Below are 21,491 nucleotides of genomic sequence, written 5' to 3'. Positions count from 1 at the left end.
TGCCAGGGTTGGGATAGCCAGGAGGAAAGCATGGCCAGCCCTAGAGAAATGCTTATTGAAATGTTCGATTATCGTGGATTTATCGGTGGTGACCGTGTTACCTAGCCTCAGTGCAGTGGGCAGCTGGGAGGAGGTGCTCTTGTTCTCCATGGACTTTACAGTAGAGAGTGATCATTACCCCATAGTATGCACAGTAGACCGGAGGGAGGAGGAGGTGTCAGTGGATGGAATAGGCAGGTGGGCGTTTGGAAGGGCAAAGTGGGATCAGTTTCAGAAGCTAAGGGAGCAGGTGATGGCTCGGGTGGATATGAGAGGGGATGTGGATAGTATGAATAACTGGGTGAGAACAGCTTTAGTGGGGCAGCTACTGAGTCTATTGTTGTAACTTTAATGGCTTACAGAGTTAATGTTTAAAGTTAATATCTTTAGATACAGCTCAATTAATTTTCTTTACAGTTATTTACATAATTAATTGTGTTAGAATTCGTGTGTTGGAGATTGAGAGAACTACATACATATTTCTGTTGTATTGGATTACGCTATTTAAAAATAAAAAAATGATTAATTTCACCTTTATTTAACCAGGTAGGCCAGTTGAGAACAAGTTCTCATTTGCAACTGCGACCTGGCCAAGATAAAGCGTAGCAATTCGACACATACAACAACACAGAGTTACACATGGAATAAACAAAACATACAGTCAATAATACAGTAGAACAAAATAAAACAAAAAGTCTATATACAGTGAGTGTAAATGAGGTAAGTTAAGGAAATAAATAGGCCATGGTGGCGAAGTAATTACAATATAGCAATTAAACACTGGAATGGTAGGTCGGCAGAAGATGAATGTGCAGGTAGAGATACTGGGGTGCAAAGGAGAAAAAATAAATAAATAAATACCAGTATGGGGATGAGGTAGGTGGATAGATGGGCTGTTTACAGATAGGCTAAGTACAGATGCAGTGATCTGTAAACTGCTCTGACAGCTGGTGCTTAAAGCTAGTGAGGGAGATGTGAGTCTCTAGCTTCAGAGATTTTTGCAATTCATTCCAGTCATGGGCAGCAGAGAACTGGAAGGAAAGATGACCAAAGGAGGAATTGGCTTTGGGTGTGACCAGTGAGATATACCTGCTGGAGCGCGTGCTACAAGTGGGTGCTGCTATGGTGACCAGTGAGCTGAGATAAGGCAGGGCTATTGACTTCAAGTTCCAGAATGCCTTGCGAAAGGAGGGAGAGAGAGAGAGGAGAAGTGGTGTAGAGGGTAAAACATATGACATAATTAAATCAATGTATACTGGCAATATGTGCAGCATTAAAATTGGTAAGAAAATAACAGAATTCTTTAACCAGGGGCGGGGCCTTCGCCAGGGTTGCAATCTGAGCCCTGCACTCTTCAATATTTACATTAACGAATTGGCCACTATTCTAGAAAAATCCTCAGCCCCTGGTGTTAGTATCCACAATTCAGAAGTTAAATGCCTACTCTTCACAGATGATCTATGCCTGCTGTCACCCACAGCACATGGCTTACAGCAGAGCCTGGACCTGCTAGAGCAGTACTGCCAGACCTGGGCCCTGGCAGTAAACCCCAAAAATACTAAAATAATGATTTTCCAGAGAAGATTCAGATCTCAGGGAATTAGACCAAAGTTATCAATTGGTAAAAAATATATAGAGTACTGTACACACTACAATTACTTAGGTTTAAAAATATGCTCAACTGGACACCTTAATGAGGCAGTGAATGAGCTGAGAGAGAAAGCATGCAGGGCATTCTTCGCCATTAAAAAGCTAATTCTAATTGAAATACCTATTAAAATTTGGCTAAAACTAATTGAATATGTAATTGAACCAATTGCACTTTATGGCAGCAATGTGTGGGGTCCACTTGCAAAACAAGATTTCATCAAATGGGACAAACACCCAATTGAAACCCTGCATGCAGAGTTCTGTAAGATTCTCCTACATGTCCAGAGGAAAACTACAAACAATGCATGCAGGGCAGAATTAGGCCAATATCCACTAATAATAAAAACTCAAAAAAGAGCCATTAAGTTTTGGAAACATCTAAAATACAGTGACCCCCTCTCATGGTTACTGATCAAAACCTTAGAAAACAAGACCAAAGGAGGAATTGTTACTTCATGCCAATAAAGCAAATTGAATTGAGAGAGAGAATGCACCAGTTGTGTACAAGTGACAAGTGATTATCCTGACTTTCGCTAGCAACTTTCTTTTATTGTTTTGTAGAATCTAAAGTTGTTAAATGTAACGTGAACAAGTAGTATTACTAAAAGAAGCTTTCATTTCAAACACGACGTCCCGAGTCATTACTCTAAAGATAGTTATTCTACATTTTGGTGATAAACCCGGGACAAGTATGAGCTGCGACGAAGATCGTTGGGATGAAGCGGCTGAAATTGCTGAGGAGGAACGTCGGCATGAGGCAAAAAGAATGAGACGAAAGCGGGGTACCATTCCAGGTGCCACAACACGGATTTTTAATCAGATTGACGTGGAAATAACCCAGTCGAATTTGGATACCGATCACTTGAGTACATTGTTGGAATTGCTGTCGGCTAAGGAGAACAGCTTGTTTGAATTTGATCATGGAAGTGAACAGTTAAAGCCTTTGGACGGATTGGAGGCTGAGATTACATGCACCGAGGATTACAAAGAGCGCGTTATCATGCTGAAGGGCCGTGCACAACGAGTGATAAAGAAAAAAACAGGACCTCAACCCACTACCAGCACGGGTGAGTGACGTTCTCAAACTGATCATAGAGACAATCAGTAAGGCTACCAAAGTTGATTTTTGATTAATTCTATAGAGATGTCAGTATGTGGCAGGAGTTTGAGCCAGTACGAGACCACTATTCACAACAATGATTCACTGTATAATAAAGAGACGTTTACCTATCTGAAAACGTATCTCAATGGACCAGCTGCAAAGGCAGTAGCAGGACTGATGTTAACAGACAGTAACTATGATAATGCAAACACTCTGCTCAAGAGCAGATTTGGAAGGAAAGAGCTTGTGATTAGTGCTCACATGTCAAAGCTGCTGAATCTCACTCCTGTGAATAAATCCTCTGACCTAAATGCATTGAGGCAGCTATATGATGAACGTGAAACTCAGATTAGGAGCTTGGAATCACTGGGTGTAGTGTCAGAAACCTATGGAAGCCCACTATGCCCAATCTTACTGCAGATGATTCCAGAGGACATAGCTCTTGACCATAGTCATCAGACGGGAGTGGATGATGAATGGAAAGTGTCTGAGATTGTCAGTTTCCTACAGAAGGAGGTTCAGAGCAGGGAGAGAGCACTACAAATGACAAGATCATGCAACCAACCCGAAAGAGAGCAAACTCTGGAACAGGTCATGCTCCTCCAATGAAATTAAAACAAAAAAGACCCAACATGTCATCTGCTGCAGCACTGCACACAGCCAGAAGGAACAAAATGGTCTATTCTGTGACAATGCAGACCACAAATCAGAAAACTGCTCTGACCACAATATTGCTACAAGCAAAGAGAAACTAAAGAAAATGGGAAGATGCTCTGTATGTTTAGGACAGAAACGCATAGCAACATTCTGTAAAGTCAAAGATGTGTCATGTGCAACATGTGGAAGCAAACAACACATTGCTGTGTGTACCGGTTAAAGGAGTGAGGTGCAATCCCCTACTGTTTCTGCATATGCTGTTTTTCCTCAGTTATCCTCCATTCAGTGAAGATGAAACCAGATGGACAGAACACTGTGTAGCTACAAACGGCGAAGGCATGGGTAGAGGGCCCATCGGGCAGGAAGATAGCTCGTTGCTTACTAGATGGAGGCAGTCAGAGAAACTTCATACATGACCTTGTGAAGGGCTTGAAGCTACCAGTAATCAGACAAGAGGCACTCACTCTTCACACGTTTGGCTCCTCTGCTCCAGCAACGTCCCAACGCAACACAGTGAAAGTCATCTTGGAGAATATCTGGGACAAACAGCAGAGAATAGAGATAGAGGCAATTGAAAAAGTGTGCACAGCTGTGATGAAGGTTCCTGGTGAACAGATTCAACATGAGCTCAATAGAAAGGTGTATAGCGTGCAAGAGATTCAAGGCAAGGGCCGGACAGCAGTTCACTGCTGTAACGGTTTTGACTTGAGGTTATTATTTATAGGGGTGCCAGGTAGGTTGTGCCTAACAGAGAAAACATTGGTTTCTCCTTTTGGTTTGGGAGGGAATGAATCCCATCTGGTCCGTCAAGTCTACACCAATACAAAGGACTTATGTAAAAGTCAGGATGGAAATACACTTTTCATAAACCCTTAAAACATTGGAAAGAACTTTAAAAACAACTGTATTCTTTTGCGTGGGTTGTATTACCAACATAAATGATTACACACACATATGATAATATAACACAATGAGTTCTGGTTCCTCCAGAAATGTCCTGTACCTCGGGCCTAAAAAGAGTCTAGCCCGGTAAAGGAATTCAGGGAACTCAAGTGACCTTTGTCATGCAATGTTTGTCTGTTCATTCAAGTGTAGCGTAAACCCAGTATTAATCATACAATCAATGTAACAATTATTTTACGACACAACTATGAAGCGTATCAAATACTAACACATCCTCACTTACAACTAACTACATAAATCATCACAGTATACATCACATCAAAACAAATAAAATACCATATACAAAAATGTTGTAGTCAGTCAGACAATCCAATCCGCCAACAGATCTCGGAGAAAGCCCAGAGAGGTGTAGTCCACGGATGCAAAGAGTGGATCCGAACCTGGGTAAACTTTATTAGGCTACAAATAGAGTTACGTTAAAGAAAATGGTTCTGTGAAGAAGTCAAACATTGCACATAACCAGAGCAGTGCATTTTCAACTGGTCTCAGATCGGTCAACAGAGCTCTAAAAAGATGAATCTCAAGGAGAGGATTGTGCAAGGTAATCTACTCAGACAGGGAAGGACCCAACGAAGCCATCAGCCAATAGTTTTAACATCACATGTATGTAAGATTATGGAATGTATGATTACGGAAAGGCTAACTTACTTCCTGAAGGGGAAGGGGACTAGTGGGTTCAGGAAGGGGGGGGGGGGGAACTATGGACCCAGTGCTCTGCTTAGAATCAGAGGTCAGGAAGGCTCAGGTGAACAAGGAGACTGTTGTAGCTGTCTTTTTTGATGTGGAGAAGGCATATGATATGATGTGGAAGGAGAGGTTGTGTTAATCAAGCTTGATATTATGGGGGTATGAGCAGTAGCGATGCGTAGGTAAAATCACTGGGGAAGCTAGGAAAAAAGCCATATTACAACCTATGTGTTGTGATAATTGTGTTGTTTTCTCTATAACTTGTTAGTTCATATGCCTTGCCACTGTGATTATATATAGGCCTAAAAGCAGAGACAATAAGAAGACACAGTGGCAGAATAAATTCAACCAGTATACTGTCTAACACTCTGTCATACAGTAAATGGTCTATCACTCTGTCATACAGTACACAGTTTCATTTTTGTTGTCCTAGGCTACCTGGCTAAAATGCTTGCTCGCTAGCCTAACTTCCTTTCATGCGCAACACTAGCTAGTTAACATTAGCCTACTACATCTAGCTACATATTGAACTTCCATCCTCTCAGGCCAGTAGCACAACAATGTATAAATCAATGGTTGGATCAGAATCACTGTTAGAATCATTGCCAGTATGTAAAATCACAAGTCCATATCCCTATTTTCATTCTTGGCTAATTAATTGAAAGGGACAATTTTAACTAGTTAGCTAGCCACCGAGGACAACAACACAACCACAACGAGATGCAACAACTCAAGTTGTTTCTGCCAATGACATATGCCCTCAATGCGGTTTGATAGGAGTGATGCCAAATCCAAACTGGCTACCCTAGATAAAAAATGTTGGTGCGCCAAGACCATTCACAGTTGAGCTCAATCAGTTTAGCTCAACGCTGATTGGCTATTATGTTATACTTTTTTTTATCAAGGGAGGCCAAATGCTCGCTGGCTTCCCTTGCAATCAATGCTACGGGCGGCAACAATGTCATACTCTTTTGGACCAGACAGCATCAGATAGTTGTTGTCAATCATGATCAGTGATGTTTACTCTCAGACATTGGGCGGTCATTATTTGCAGATGACGGGGCCTTTTGGGAGAGGGGAAGAACTGCCGTACATAGTCAGGAAGGTACAGGAAGAAATTGATGAGGTAGAGCTGTGGGGATTCAGATTCTCTGTCGAGAAAACTCAGACAGTGTTCTCTACCAGGAGGAGGGTGTGAGATGAGGTACGCTTGAGGTTATATGGGAGAAACTTGTAGAAGGTGGGGTCCTTCAGGTTCCTTGGGATATACTTTAACACTGGACTAACACATTGAGAGAGTGGTGGGAAAGTGTAAGAAGGTGCTAAATGTGACGGGAAAGGAGTGGGGGGCTGGGCGTTCCTCATTGAGGACCATGTAAAGTGCATTCAGGAAAGTATTCAGACCCATTGACCTTTTCCACATTTTGTTACGTTACAGCCTTATTCTAAAATTGAATAAATTGTTTTTTTCCCTCACCAATCTACACACAATACACCATAATGATAAAGTATAAACATGTTTTTAGAAATGTTTGCTAATTTATCAAATAAAAAAAACTGAAATATCACATTTACAAAACTATTCAGACCCTTTACTCAGTACTATGTTGAAGCATCTTAGGCAGCGATTAAAGCAGTGAGTCTTCTTGGGTATGACGCTACAAGCTTGGCACACCTGTATTTGGGGAGTTTCTCTCATTTTTCTCTGCAGATCCTCTCAAGCTCTGTCAGGTTGTATGGGGAGCGTTGCTGCACACTTATTTTCAGGTCTCTCCAGAAATATTCCAGAAGTCCGGGCTTTGGCTTTGCCACTCAAGGATGTTCAGAGACTTTAAAAGACACACCTGAGACTTTAAATGTGATAGGAAAGCATCCAACAGGAAAGTGTGATTATTTCCAGGAAACAGAGACTGTGGAGCATGTATTGCTACAGTGTGGGTAGTATCAGAGGGAAAGAGAGAGACTGAGATCTAGTATGAAGAAGAACGGGATACAGGAAATTAGTTTAAAGAGTATATTGAGTAGAACGTCGTTAGATATAGTCTCAAATACTGTATAATCATTTTTAAGAGTAACGGGGCTGGCAGGTAGGATTCATTATCTCCCTGTCTCTGTCCCACACTCCAGTGCAATAGGTGGCGGTAATGTACCATAGCGTTGTATGCCAACCGCCGATAACCCCACAACGAACAAGAAGAAGACCGTCCCTTTCAGTTAGGTCCGCCTTCGTTTAAAACCAGGCCAGCTTCGCGTGCCTGAATAGAGAGAAGAACATTCTGTGAAGACCAGACATTGAAATGGCATCAGCAGCGGGTAAGGATTGTTAAACCGTATTAATTCGTCTATATATCACTTTATCAATTTCAATATTAGTTATTAGACATGTAGGCAGCAGTTAAGTACCGTTATGTGCAGTGCGAGCCATTTAGCTACATTACCTTGTATGGGGGAGGGGTTCTTTCGCTAGCTTTTAATGCTAGCTAACTAGCTATAACTGCTATTGCATTTTGGAATTACATTTTCAAAACCCCAAGCCTATAACTTTTGAACAGGTTGGGAGTTATTTTCCCGTGAAACTTGCATCTCATTCCTCTAGTTTGCTAGTTCTAACTATAGTATTGTCCGATGGCTCTTACTAGTTAACGTTAGCTAACTAGCTTTTTCATTAGCTGAGCGAATGCGCGCCTGTTCTAACGTTAGTTGGTATGGACACTGTAAAACAAGCTGATAAATGCGGCCATTTCTTGAATTGGGCTTTGTTTGTCAATTAATAGCCAGGTTTTGGAGACTGCATTTTCCACAAACAATTGGTAATTTTGACATGGTAAATAATTAAAGAAGCATGTTCATGATGCCTTTTATTATCAAAATGGAACTGTCCTCATGGTTATGTTGTATTTTGCAGACTACAGCTCCTATGGACAGGCAGGAGGCCAACCGGGGTAAGTGTATTCTTGCACTGAAAAACGAATGTATATAATTTAACTGTTTATCGCGTTGATAGTAATCCGCGAACATTTGTCTGACTCGACGACAATTGTTGTATTGACGAGTCAATGAAGATGGTGGGGGGTGGAGTAGAGCACTAAGGCTGTTTTATTTTTGTAGGTATGGCTCCTATGTGGCTCCGCCCTCTCAGGCTGGCTATGGACAAAACACACAGGTAGGCTACTTTTGTTCTGACCAAAGCCCCTTTCCATAGCCCCTAGCTCTTTAGGGTTCAATGATCTGAACGGACTCAATGAATTAACACAATCTGAAGCTTCTCCAGTTTTCAGAAACAGTTTTTTTTCTGGAGAAACAACTGATCTGTAATGGTGTTGGATTATCGGTAGTTGACATCTGTTGTTTTTCAGCCGAGTTATGGCCAACCGCAGGGATATGGGTCATACAGCCAGCCAACTGAGTCAACCTATCCCCAAGGTGGTAGCACCTCAAGTGGCTACGCTCAACAGGGTTACAGTCAGCAGCCACCTGCTGCAGGTGATAACTTCTATCTATTCCGATAAAAACATGGTCCACTAACTGAAATGCATTGTATTCAAAAGCTATACAACTTTTTGTGAGCCCAGCACGCATTGAAATGTACAGTTCTATGCCACTAGCCAAGGGGTGGGCAACTCCAGTCCCCGAGGGCCTGGCTTTCTCCATCCCTAGCAAACACAGCTGATATTCAAATGGCATTCTAAACTGAAGATCATGATTAGGTGATTTTTGGAGTCAGATGTGTTAGCTGGGGCAAAACTGACACCAATCGGGCCCTTGGGGACTGGCATTGCCCACCCCCTGCATTAGCCCCTAGTTTGTTGTGGGGCAGCTGGGGCTTGTGTACGCAGTTTAACACTGACTTTTGTTTTTCTCCTCTCAGCTGGTTATGCCACCACTCCTGCTGCCCCCCAGGGTTATAGCCAGCCAACCCAGGGGTATGGAGCTGCAGGGTATGCTGCAGCCCCTGCTGCTGCCACCAGCAGCAGCAGCCAGGGCTCTTATGGGGTCCAGGGTGGATATGGAGCCCAGACTGCATACCAGGGATATGGGCAGCAGCCGGCCGCTGGAGCACCACCCAGGTGTGTCTTTGAGCCCTCAAATTTCACTCTTAAACATTTGCTTAACTGTCAGCTCAAGCTCCTTTATCATATTAACCAGTGTTCTGGTATGTGCCATTTGGCAGGTACTTTAATCCAAAGTAACTTAGTCACGCATGTACTGGGAATCTAACTTATGATCCTTGGCGTTGGTAGTATCCCACCCATCAAATAAGATGTTATTGATCATACACATTTAGCAGATGTTATTGCGAGTGAAGCCAAATGCCATGTATTTACTAATCTGAGAAAGACCAAGCTGCATTATGCCATCTGGAGGTTTGACCCAATTTCTCTTGTCCTCATCTCATGTCCCCACAGCTACAGCACCAGCAGCCAGCCACCCACCAGCTATGAGCAGAACTCCTACTCTCAGGCACCCCAGCAGGGCTCATACTCCCAGCCGCCACAAGGTGGTGGATACCAGAGCCAGCAGAGTGGCTACACCCAACAGGGTGTCGGTTACCAGGCGCCACAGGCCCCTCCACCCCAGCAACAGGCCCCACCTTCCAGCTATGCTCCCACGTCTGGGGGGTCCTACAGTCAGCCACCTGCCAGCCAGTATGGACAACAGGGTGGACCAGGAGGCAGCTATGGTCAGCAGGGTGAATATAGAACACCTAGCCAGTACAGTAAGTCTTATGGCATTGTATGATTTTTATACTGGTTTATCTTCATAGTTCTTAATTGTGGTGGGTCCTAACTGTCTGCTCTCTCCCCAGGCAACTACAGGCAGGATCATTCCAACGGAGGGGGCTACTCGGGGCCAGAGTCGGGTGGATATAGGGGCCGCGGTGAGGGCCGAGGAATGGGTGGGGGGGAGAGCCGGGGCCGCGGCCGTGGGGGGTTTGACCGCGGCGGGATGATGCGTGGTGGCGGCATGCGTGGTGGAATGAGCAGAGGCATGGGGTAAGTGCTCGCCCATCCTCTCACTTCAGCAAACCTTTTCTCTTACAGGAGCAGAGTGAGGCCTGCACAGGGCTGAGAGTGGCACATCACCCCTCACTGGATAGGGCAGTTAGTCAAATTAAGCTCGGCAGAAAGGCATGATACACATGATTTCTGCTGTTGGAATTATGTGGGGAGTTGAGGCATAGGATGTAGGTTACATTTTATACTACACTGAACAAAAATATAAATGCTGAATGTAAAGTGATGGTCCCATGTTTCATGAGTTACTATGAAAGATCCCAGAAATGTTCCATATGTACAAAAGGCTTATTTCTTTCAAATGTGCATACATTTGTTAACATCCCTATTTAGCATTTCTCCATTGCCATGCAATTGGCATGCTGACTGCAGGAATGTCCACGAGCTGTTGCCAGATAATTTAATGTTTATGTCCATGTTAAGAGTGCCCCATAGTGGGGTGACGGTATGGGCAGGCATAAGCTGTGGACAACAAACACTAAGTTATCTGAGACCAACAGATGCATATCTGTATTCCCAGTCATGTGAAATCCATAGATTAGGGCTTAACACATTTATTTCAATGGACTGATTTCCTTATGAACTGTAACTCCTTTTGACATTTTTGCGTGTTATTTTTATTCAGTATAGCTTGATGACCACATCCTTTAAAATATTATGTGAAATCAGTCATCACCCTGTATCAGATGTATGTTGTGCCACTGGTTGCTGCTCTCAGCCCTCCCACTGTATGGCCAAAGGTAAGAAGGTATCCACAAGCTAAAGACCATCAGCAAATATCTCCCCTTTGGCCCCTTAGTCTAGGGGTGTCACTCATTCCACGGAGGGCATAGTATCTGCTGGTTTTAATTTTTCCTTCGATTAAGACCGAGACAACCAGGTGAGGGGAGTTCCTTACTAATTGGTGACCTTAATTCTTCAATTGAGTTAAAAGGAGTGTAAATCCGCTGACACTCGGCCATCCGTGGAATTAGTTTGAGATGTGACCTAGACTCTCCCAACTGAACTTTGTCAAGCAAGTACCAGTTGGCCATCTTCTGGGTAGCCAATGTTGAGAGAAATTTTCCTGTGGAAATTATTTTCAATCACAGGAGCACACAAGAGCCAAAGTCAGTTGGGATAATAAGTGGCAGGCATGTTTATTCTACAAGGATGCCAGTAAGGCCTTTTTGAATGAGGGCACTTCAGGTCACATTCAAATAAATGGTCATGAAGGAGTGCATTTTGGATAGGCTATTCAACCACATGTTATTATAATGGGACTATGAGTGAAATTAATTAAATCTTTCTGGTCTTTATTTTTTTGAATTCAGGAAATAATTTTCTATAAATTTAGCCATTTCTCATTTTGAAGGTATTTAGTTTGTGTGCAGACTTTGGCACTCCTTTAGGTATACCATGCTACAATTGTGTGAGCTGGACATACACTTGGGAACTTATACAGTGGGACAAAAGAGTATTTAGTCAGCCACCAATTGTGCAAGTTCTCCCACTTAAAAAGATGAGGCCTGTAATTTTCATCATAGGGGGGGGGGCTAGTGAATGACCTGCAGAGAGCTGGGACCAAAGTAAGAAAGCCTACCATCAGTAACACACTACACCGCCAGGGACTCAAATCCTGCAGTGCCAGACGTGTCCCCCTGCTTACGCCAGTCCATGTCCAGGCCCGTCTGAAGTTTGCTAGAGAGCATTTGGATGATCCAGAAGAAGATTGGGAGAATGTCATATGGTCAGATAAAACCAAAATATAACTTTTTGGTAAAAACTCAACTCGTTGTGTTTGGAGGACAAAGAATGCTGAGTTGCATCCAAAGAACACCATACCTACTGTGAAGCATGGGGGTGGAAACATCATGCTTTGCGGCTGTTTTTCTGCAAAGGGACCAGGACGACTGATCTGTGTAAAGGAAAGAATGAATTGGGCCATGTATTGTGAGATTGAGTGAAAACCTCCTTCCATCAGCAAGGGCATTGAAGATGTAACGTGGCTGGGTCTTTCAGCATGACAATGATCCCAACACACCGCCCGGGCGAAGGAGTGGCTTCGTAAGAAGCATTTCAAGGTCCTGGAGTGGCCTAGCCAGTCCCCAGATCTCAACCCCATAGAAAATCTTTGGAGGGAGTTGAAAGTCCATGTTGCCCAGCAACAGCCCCAAAACATCACTGCTCTAGAGGAGATCTGCATAGAGGAATGGGCCAAAATATCAGCTACAGTGTGTGAAAACCTTGTGAAGACTTACAGAAAACGTTTGACCTCTGTCATTGCCAACAAAGGGTATATAACAAAGTATTGAGAAACTTTTGTTATTGACCAAATACTTATTTTCCACCATAATTTGCAAATAATTCATTAAAAATCCTACAATGTGATTTTCTGGATTTTTTATTTATTTTGTCTGTCATAGTTGAAGTGTACCTATGAAAATTACAGGCCTCATCTTTTTAAATGGGAGAACTTGCACAATTGGTGGCTGACTAAATACTTTTTTTCCCCACTGTAGCTCAACCTGTATACATAAAGTACAGTTATGCATTTAGGCATGTTAGGTTTTGATGTTAGTCGTTCAGTATGTCAACATTTTAGTGAAATGGTCTAAAGCATACACCTCTGAATATTTGTTCGGGGGGTGGGGGGGGGGTGTATTTGTAAAAAAAGGTGAATGCATTGCTTTGTCACTTCAAGGCTATCTATTTATATCACTATCGTCTACCAGTGCTTATTGTATTGGTCAAATCAAGAGGTTTAAAATCAGAGGCACCTTTACCTTAGTTTGCACTGAACATACTTAATGTTTAATTACCCCAATAATCACAAATGCAATTCATTCACCTTTCTTACACACAGGTAAGAAACAAATAAGTGTAAAAATGGTATAACTTCAAATGTATTGCTGTAGTGCACTTTTCTTTAACATGCTTTGTCGCATTTATATGCTACAGGTAACAAAGTGAGATCCATGTAAACACACCAATACTTTTACAGTACCACAACTCAGTTCTGGGTCTGTGCCAGCAGCCTTTTGAAAAGGGGACAATATCGGTGGTGTCAACAAGAGGTGGCCAAAAAATGTCCCCCAAAAAAGTCAACATTTTTAGAAAGCAAAATGTTATTTAGTGACAATTATTGGTTGCATTTTTTTGCTTTGTGTAATCAAAAAGTATTGTGTAAAACAATGTGTTTATTGGCTGAAATTTTACTTGAAATGATTGAATGTACCATAAGTTATTTGTAACAATTGTCTCAGGTACAGCTCTGAATAGTAAAGGCTCCCATGTTATGGCATTTTGTGGGGGGGGGGGGGGGGTTAGTTTTTATAATGCCCTTATCCTCTAAGCCTGAAGTCTATGAACAAATGATGGTTGTATAGTACTTTTCAAATCCAATTAGATCACTGGTCTGTAACTTGAGCTGCATCTGAAACAATTCAAATATATCCTGTTGTGTAAAATACAAGGGTTTTCTACCCCAGAGGTAATAAAGATTAAAGCCACCCCATTATGCCAAACATTGATACTCGTAGAAAGTTATGCCGCTTGAGTTCATATATTGTATTCAGCAAGGGAACCCATAGATCACAAACGTTGTATAGACCCCTACCCCTGTCAAGATTCTATAGTTCCTTTAAAGATTCAGTGTCTTTTGGGGGGTTAATGGCTAAGTTAGTTTCTTGGGCATTTTATAAATAAGAGCTAGTCAGAACTGTGCCAAATCTCCCCCATCCCTATGTGGTACAAAGTGGCTGTTAAAGGGATATCGTCTTCATATCTCCGCTTATTCCCCCAGCATCACTGGAGACAGAGGTGGCTTCAGTAAGCCTGGTGGTAAGTTTAATGACAATTACAAGACGATAATACACTAGACCACCTAACACATGTATACATTTGTATCTACTTGTTGTATTTTCTAGCCAAAGGGGAAAACAAAAAATATATGGCTGGTTCATTAGGGTTTTTCTCACACACTGCTTTGAGGGTATTTTCAATATCAAGCGTCCACTTGATTATTATTTTTAAAGTGTTCCCACTGATATTTTTTTATATGCTGCCCCAAGCCAATGAAGCCATTAGGCTTTTTACCACTTTTCTAAATATTTATTTTGTGAATGTGGTCTTTTGATTATTTAACTTTCAAAGTAGGTTAATTTTCAACCTTAGGTGTTTTGGGTGTTCAGTTCATTTGAAATCACTTTTTATATATTTGCCCAAATTGGGTTTCAAGAATCTAATTTCTAAGGTTGCAACACCATGTTTATTTTTATACAAAGGGGAATGCTCAGAGGAGCATGTGTGTCAGGGTAAAGTCAACCTGCAGCATGTGGGATAGATCAGGCAAATGTGCTTACTAACGTTTAGTCTCTTGTCTTCTCTCTTTGTGGATGGGCAATAGGACCAGACTCAGACACAGGTGAGTTCATCATGCCATGTATCAAACCCAGCACTGTTTGTGTGCGTCAATTTATAAATGTTTCTTTTTAAACAGGCCTTACTTACTCTGTCCACAGGACGCCCAGAGGAACAGGATGACTCTGAGAACAACACTATTTACATCACTGGCCTGACGGAGAATGCAACGCTGCCCGAAGTCGCTGACTTTTTCAAGCACAGTGGAATAATCAGGGTTGGTACTGGACTCTGATGCAGTTTGGAGGCCTTTCTTAAATGTTATCACAGGCTTTTGACTGAAGAATTGGGTGATTTAACTGTTTTCCATCTTTCAGATCAACAAGCGCACAGGTCTGCCTGCTATCAACATTTACACCGACAAAGATTCGGGGAAACCAAAGGGTGATTGTACTTTGTCTTATGATGAGCCCCCATGCGCCAAAGCTGCAGTTGAGTGGTTTGATGGTGAGTGTCTTTTTGGGGGGGGGTACTAACAGAGGCCCTCTGATTGCCCCTTGATATTTTTTAGGGCTTCATGCATAATCTTAGCAGAGTTCTTTCAGTAAATGTTGGTATTCCCCCTTCTACCTAGGCAAAGACTTTCAGGGGAAGAAGCTAAAGGTGTCGATGGCTCGCCGTAAGCCCATGATGGGGATGATGCGAGGAGGCATGTCCATGAGGGGTGACCGGGGAGGCATGATGAACCGTGGAGGTATGTTCTGCCAAATCCTGTTCCGCACATCTGGAATGGACATTTCTAAATGGTTCTGTATCTGTTTCACTTGTAGCATTTTAGGATATCTTTCGGGATGTAAAAACGTATTGCTTTTTGGCAATCGCCGTTATCTCAATGGACCATCCACGTGAATCATGCCTATGGACTGAGCACAAAGTTAAAAGTGGTGAACTTATTACAAAAGTAGTTATTGATTAGTTTAAAAATGTATGACAATAATGCATCAGTGAGTCATGTTTCCTACCACACATTTCTGTGCACCTGTGTTGTGTAGCCACTTAGCATGCCTAAACAGTAATTTTTAAAGGTTTTCCCAAAAATTTTCCCTATGAAATATTGACTGCAAAGTAGGCCTACCTGGCAGAATGATATGATGATTTGTATCAATCGGGTGGGCATTTGCTTTGCAAACTCTCCCATCACATGAAACACTGTTAGCCACCCTGGAAAAAATAATGGGGAAATCCAAAACCAGGAAACTAAAGAGTATCTTAATGAACCTTAAACCCAGACCAACGAGCCTGACTTCCCCACCCCAGGGCACTATTTTCTGTTTGTGCTTTAGAAAGTTGGGAGTATTGAGATTAATGTTGTTTATAATATACTTGTTCTCTGAAAGTAGACACTTTCTTGACTTGCTTTTCTGTTTCTGTGTGAATTGTTTGTTGGGCCCTTACCAATTTGCATCTTGGTAGATAGAACATATATTTGAGATGTAATGTATACTTGGCAATTAGATGGTGGTAAAAGTTGATCTCAAACATTCTGAATACTGACTGTTTGTTATCCATTGGTCACTCTTAGGGCCAGGAATGATGAGCCGTGGTGGTCCAATGGGACGCGGTGGGGAGCGTGGCGGATTTATCCCCAGGGGTGGTCCCCGTGGCATGGGCAGTCCTCATGGCATGGGTAGAGGTGGTCCCTCAGGGGGCAACATGCAGCAGAGAGCAGGAGACTGGGAGTGCCCTAAAGAGTGAGTACTAACAAAGTAAATTGTTTAGTCTTTAACTGCCTTTCTCTGTGGTTTGGGGTAGTCCTGATTGAGGCTTATGATTGCAGGGGCTGCGGTAACCAGAACTTTGCCTGGAGAATGGAGTGTAACCAGTGCAAATCACCCAAACCAGAAGGCTTTGGGCCACCTTTCTCCCCTTCAGGTAATGCTGTGCTTAAAAATATCTACTTCATGAAGGATACATTTAAGTAGTAGGGGAAAAGCTATACATTGTCTTCCTTCCAACCAACACTGTCTTGTTTCTAGGTGGCGATCGTGGTAGGGGTGGCCCAGGCATGCGTGGGCGTGGAGGGATGGACCGTGGCGGTCCAGGGGGCCCTGGAGGCTTCCGTGGAGGCAGGGGTGGTGATCGTGGATTCAGAGGACGTGGTGGCATGGAAAGAGGAAGTTTCGGCGGCAGGGGCCGTGGTGGCCCTCCCATGGATGACATGGGCGGCCGAGGCAGGAGGGGTATGGGCCCCCCTGGCAAGATGATGGAAATGAAGTGAGTAAAGTATTATTCACATTCAGCCAGCTCCCATCAAACAAGCTTCTAATGCCCACTTGGGGTGCTCACATTTAAACCCCCACATAGTTTCACATTTTGGCAACAGAAGTTACTTGATTGCATTGTAAGCCTGAATTAATGAAAAGGGAAAGTCCAAAATAAATTCTGAAAGCTGTTTTGAATAAATCGGTCAAGGTTGTTAACGGAAATGTTTATTCCCTCCAGGGGAGACCATCGCCAGGACCGCAGAGGTCGTCCCTACTGAAGGATACAACGCTTGAATAAATTCCCATGTTATACAGGATTTATTTTTAAATGAACATTTTAAACTTGTATCTCCATATTTATAAATGGTTAATGGTGGGAATTTGTGGTTCTATAGTCAACTTCGGTGACCTTTTTTAATTTTATTTTTACCAGTGTTATTGGTCTTTTTTTTTGTTCCTGTCTGGTTGAACATTTGTGAACCTGTGGCAAATGCATGCTGTTGTGTACAGATAAATTGTGAGATTGTATTTGTGAAACCTTGATAAGCAAAACATTTTTTTTACCTATTCTGCCCTCCCCTCTGACCATGTTGAATTAAAAAATGTGAAAACGTAGTCTCTTGTCTTTCCTGGAAAAGGGGTTTGTCTACTGATTCAGTAATGGACTGATCATCGTTTCACTACAGATTTAAGGAAATGTGGACGTCTCATTGTGGACGGCTGGATAGTTATGCAGACTGTCTAGCTTACCATGACATTCGAGAGATGGGCCCACGATGTATGCTTGCTCAAAGGAGTTGTACATATTGATTATGCTTATCCTATGGCGACATCATGCTTCAAGTGATGGAATTACAATGCCCCTTGGTAATTTTACCAGTAAGCCTATGGGCTCATGAGTCTTCTCAAGTATAGAAGCTAGTGTGGTCAATTTGCTGCAAAGAAACCACTAAAGAACACTAATAAGAAGAGACATGCTTTGGCCAAGAAACACGAGCAATTGACATTAGACCGGTGGAACTCTGTCCATTGGTCTAAGCCCAAATTTGAGATTTTTGTCTTAGTGAGACGCAGAGTAGGTGAATGGATGATCTCTCAAGGCACACTTAACCAGCATGTCTACCACAGCATTCTGCAGTGATACGCCATTCCATCTGCTTTGTGCATAGTGGGACTATCATTTGTTTTTCAACAGAACAATGATCCAACACTCAGGTTGGGTAAGGGCTATTTGACCAAGAAGGAGAGTGATGGGGTGCTGCATCAGATGACCTGGCCTCCACAATCACCTGACCACAACCCAATTGAGATGGTTTGGGATGAGTTGGACTGCAGAGTGAAGGAAAAGCAGCCAACAAGTGCTCCTTCAAGACTGCTGGAAAAGCATTCCAGGTGAAGCTGGTTGAGAGTGCAAAGCTGTTATCAAGGCAAAGGGAGGCAACTGATTAATCTAAAATAGAAAATATACACTACTGTTCAACTTTGGGGTCACTTAGAAATGTCCTTTTCCATGAAAACATACATGAAATTAGTTGCAAAACAAATAGGAAAAATAGTCAAGACATTGACGAAGTTATAATGATTTTTAATTGAAATAATTGTGTCCTTCAAACTTTGCTGTCCTCCATTTGCAGCAGTTACAGCCTTGTAGACCTTAGGCATTCTAGTTGTCAATTTGTTGAGGTAATCTGAAGAGATGTCACCCCGTGCATCCTGAAGCACCTCCCACAAGTTGGATTGGCTTGATGGGCACTTCTTACGTACCATACCATACGGTCAAGCTGCTCCCACAACTCAATAGGGTTGCGATCCGGTGACTGCTGGCCACTCCATTATAGACGGAATACCAGCCGACTGCTTCTTCCCTAAATAGTTATTGCATAGTTTAGAGCTGTGCTTTGGGACATTGTCCTGTTGTAGGAGGAAATTGGCTCCAATTAAGCACCGTCCACAGGGTATGGCGTTGCAAAATGGAGTGATAGCCTTCTTTAAGATCCCTTTTACAGCACTCCCGGACCATCACATTGCCTCCACCATGCTTGAGAAATGGCGTCAAGCACTCCTCCAGCATCTTTTCATTTTTTCTGCGTCTCACAAATGTTCTTCTTTGTGATCCGAACACCTCAAACTTAGATTTGTCTGTCCATAACACTTTTTTCCAATCTTCCTCTGTCCAGTGTCTGTGTTCATTTGCCCATCTTAATCTTTTCTTTTTATTGACCAGTCTGAGATAGGGCTTTTTCTTTGCAACTCTGCCTAGAAGGCCAGCATCCCGGAGTCGCCTCTTCACTGTTGATGTTGAGACTGGTGTTTTGCGGTACTATTTAATGAAGCTGCCAGTTGAGGACTTGTGAGCCATCTGTTTCTCAAACTAGACACTCTAATGTACTTGTCCACTTGCTCAGTTGTGCACCGGGGCCTCCCACTCCTCTTTCTATTCTGGTTAGTGCCAGTTTGTGCTGTTCTGTGAAAAGAGTAGTACACAGCATTGTATGAGATCTTCAGTTTCTTGGCAATTTCTCGCATGGAATAGCCTTCATTTCTCACAACAAGAATAGACTGACGAGTTTCAGAAGGAAGTTATTTGTTTCTGGTCATTTTGAGCCTGTAATCTAACCCACAAATGCTGATGCTCCAGATACTCAACTAGTCTAAAGAAGGCCATTTTTATTGCTTCTTTAATCAGGGCAACAGTTTTCAGCTGTACTGATGTAACAGTATAGCTTCTGTCCCTCTCCTCGCTCCTACCTGGGCTCTAACCATGGACCCGCTGCACACATAGACAACAGCCACCCTCGAAGCATCATTACCCATCGCTCCACAAAAGCCGTGGCCCTTCAGAGCAAGGGGAACAACTACTTCAAGGTCTCAGAGCGAGTGACGTCACCGATTGAAACAGTTTCACATCGGTTACACTGACATAATTGCAAAAGGGTTTTCTATTTATCAATTATGTTTTTAAAATGATGAACTTGGATTAGCTACCACAACGTGCCATTGGAACACAGAAGTGATGGTTGCTGATAATGGGCCTCTGTACGCTTATGTAGATATTCCATTAAAAATCAGCCATTTCCAGCTACAATAGTCATTTACAACATTAACAATGTCTACACTGTATTTCTGATACATTTATGTCATCTTAGTGGACAAAAAAAAAGCTTTTCTTTCAAAACAAGGACATTCCTTAAGTGACCCAAACTTTTAAACAGTAGTGAATTTTGATTTGTTAAACACTTTTTTTAGTTACTACATGATTTCATATGTGTTATTTCATAGTGTTGATGTCTTCACCATTATTTTACAATGTAGAAAAATAGCAAAAATGAACAAAAACCCTTGAATGAGTAGGTTGTGTCCAAACCTTTGACTGGTACTGTATATATTTTTTTTATCGTGATAAAAAATTATTTTGCCTGACTTTCCTGAAAATGTAGCTTTGTTGTTTAATTTTGACACTTCGCGGACACCATTGTTTGACAGGTGACTGCAGTTTGGATTGAATTGTGGGTCTTATCAACCCCACAAGTGATCAAAGTTCTTCACTCGCTCCCTCGAGCTAAATCAAAGGCCAAGGGGGTAACTTTATTGTTATTTTTTATTAACAACAAAACAATAAACATAAAGCACATGGGGGAACACAAGAATACATAGATTACAAGCAATGGACAATCGAGCTAGGGGGTACAATATCACATTACAATTACACAAGGACCTTAAGGGACACATATATACTTACAATTCTAACAGCTTTTTTGTTAGTAGAGCATTTAACCGTCTTAAAATAAAATTCCATTTATTTTTGTAGGGTAAGAAAATGTGGTTTTCTGTTTGTAAATTTACATTTGTGTCTATGAAATTTGGCCAAAAGAATAATTAAATTAATTACATAAAAATGTTTCAGCTTATTTCTATCGTATGTTAAGAATCCAAACAGTACATCTCTCCACAATAGTGTAAAATCTTCATAAATGTGTTCAATTATAAACCTACTGATGTCTTGCCACAGTTTTCTTACATGCATACAATGCCAAAAAAGATGCAACACTGTTTCTGGGTGGTCATTACAAAAGGAGCAATTTGAGTTGATGTTTTCCTTAAACTTCTTCATATAGTGGTTGGCAGGATAATATTTATGAATAATTTTAAAGGAAACTTCCTTAATTTAGCTAACAAGTAGGTATGTGTGTGGCAACATCCAAACTTTTTTCCAACAGAAATTATCAATAAATCCATTCCAATAAGGCATGGCATACAACATCCTGCTGAAACAAGGTTCGTATCACTCTGTTGTTGAATGGACCAAAAGAGAAACAAATCTTTCCTACTGATGAGTCAAAAAGGGTCAATAGAAGGTAGGCTCTGAGGGTCAGGTCTTGACACGTTCCTGAATAACATAGCAACACCTGAGGGAATGGCATCTAAAACAATTGCAAAATCTTTAGGCGTTACAGGGACCTTGTAAAGTGATAAGAATTCTTTATAACTGAGTAAAAGACCCTCTGCATTTACCAGTTGGCTCACCAATAGGATATTATTTCGGAACCAATATTCTAAAAACAAAGAAGTATTTTTATACAATATATCCCGATATTCCATATATAATATCTGTGTGGAGAAAAATTGTGTTTATAAATAAAGGACCATGATAAGAAAACCTGCCGATGAAAAGCAGAAAGTTTCACTGGAACTTTGTCAATATTATAATTGAAAAACAACATGAAGTTAAGGCCATCAAAAGTAGAGAAGACATGATGAGGAATAAAATTCCAG

At 41.9% G+C, this 21,491-nt stretch overlaps 1 protein-coding gene across 2 annotated transcripts; it reads left to right on the top strand.

The window, feature by feature from the left end:
• Positions 1–7,290: 7,290 nt before the first annotated feature.
• On the top strand, positions 7,291–17,333 carry ewsr1a (EWS RNA-binding protein 1a). Of its 2 annotated transcripts, none has more exons than XM_021591120.2 (16): positions 7,291–7,411; positions 8,004–8,040; positions 8,207–8,261; positions 8,455–8,581; positions 8,967–9,165; positions 9,505–9,788; positions 9,906–10,092; positions 13,898–13,935; positions 14,501–14,518; positions 14,616–14,731; positions 14,832–14,961; positions 15,089–15,208; positions 16,037–16,205; positions 16,292–16,386; positions 16,491–16,728; positions 16,957–17,333. In XM_021591120.2, the coding sequence occupies exons 1-16, from the start codon at positions 7,396–7,398 to the stop codon at positions 16,994–16,996; spliced, it is 1,869 nt and encodes a 622-aa protein (XP_021446795.1). In that variant the 5' UTR covers positions 7,291–7,395; the 3' UTR covers positions 16,997–17,333. The 2 variants fall into 2 exon arrangements, with proteins under 2 accessions (XP_021446795.1, XP_021446793.1); XM_021591118.2 differs by having other exon boundaries at positions 9,505–9,815.
• The last annotated feature ends 4,158 nt before the right edge of the window (positions 17,334–21,491 follow it).

The sequence above is a fragment of the Oncorhynchus mykiss genome, chromosome Y, assembly GCF_013265735.2.
Source record: "Oncorhynchus mykiss isolate Arlee chromosome Y, USDA_OmykA_1.1, whole genome shotgun sequence".
In the NCBI taxonomy this organism is placed as follows: domain Eukaryota; kingdom Metazoa; phylum Chordata; class Actinopteri; order Salmoniformes; family Salmonidae; genus Oncorhynchus; species Oncorhynchus mykiss.
The sequence above is the reverse complement of the archived record's forward strand: the minus strand, read 5'-3'. Positions and strand labels throughout refer to the sequence as shown.

Bases quoted from the DNA above. Each gene is read 5' to 3' on its own strand.
- ewsr1a (XM_021591118.2), top strand. The intron at 8,582-8,966 runs GTGATAACTTCT...TTCTCCTCTCAG, and splicing joins TCAGCAGCCACCTGCTGCAG to CTGGTTATGCCACCACTCCT. The intron at 15,209-16,036 runs GTATGTTCTGCC...GGTCACTCTTAG, and splicing joins AGGCATGATGAACCGTGGAG to GGCCAGGAATGATGAGCCGT.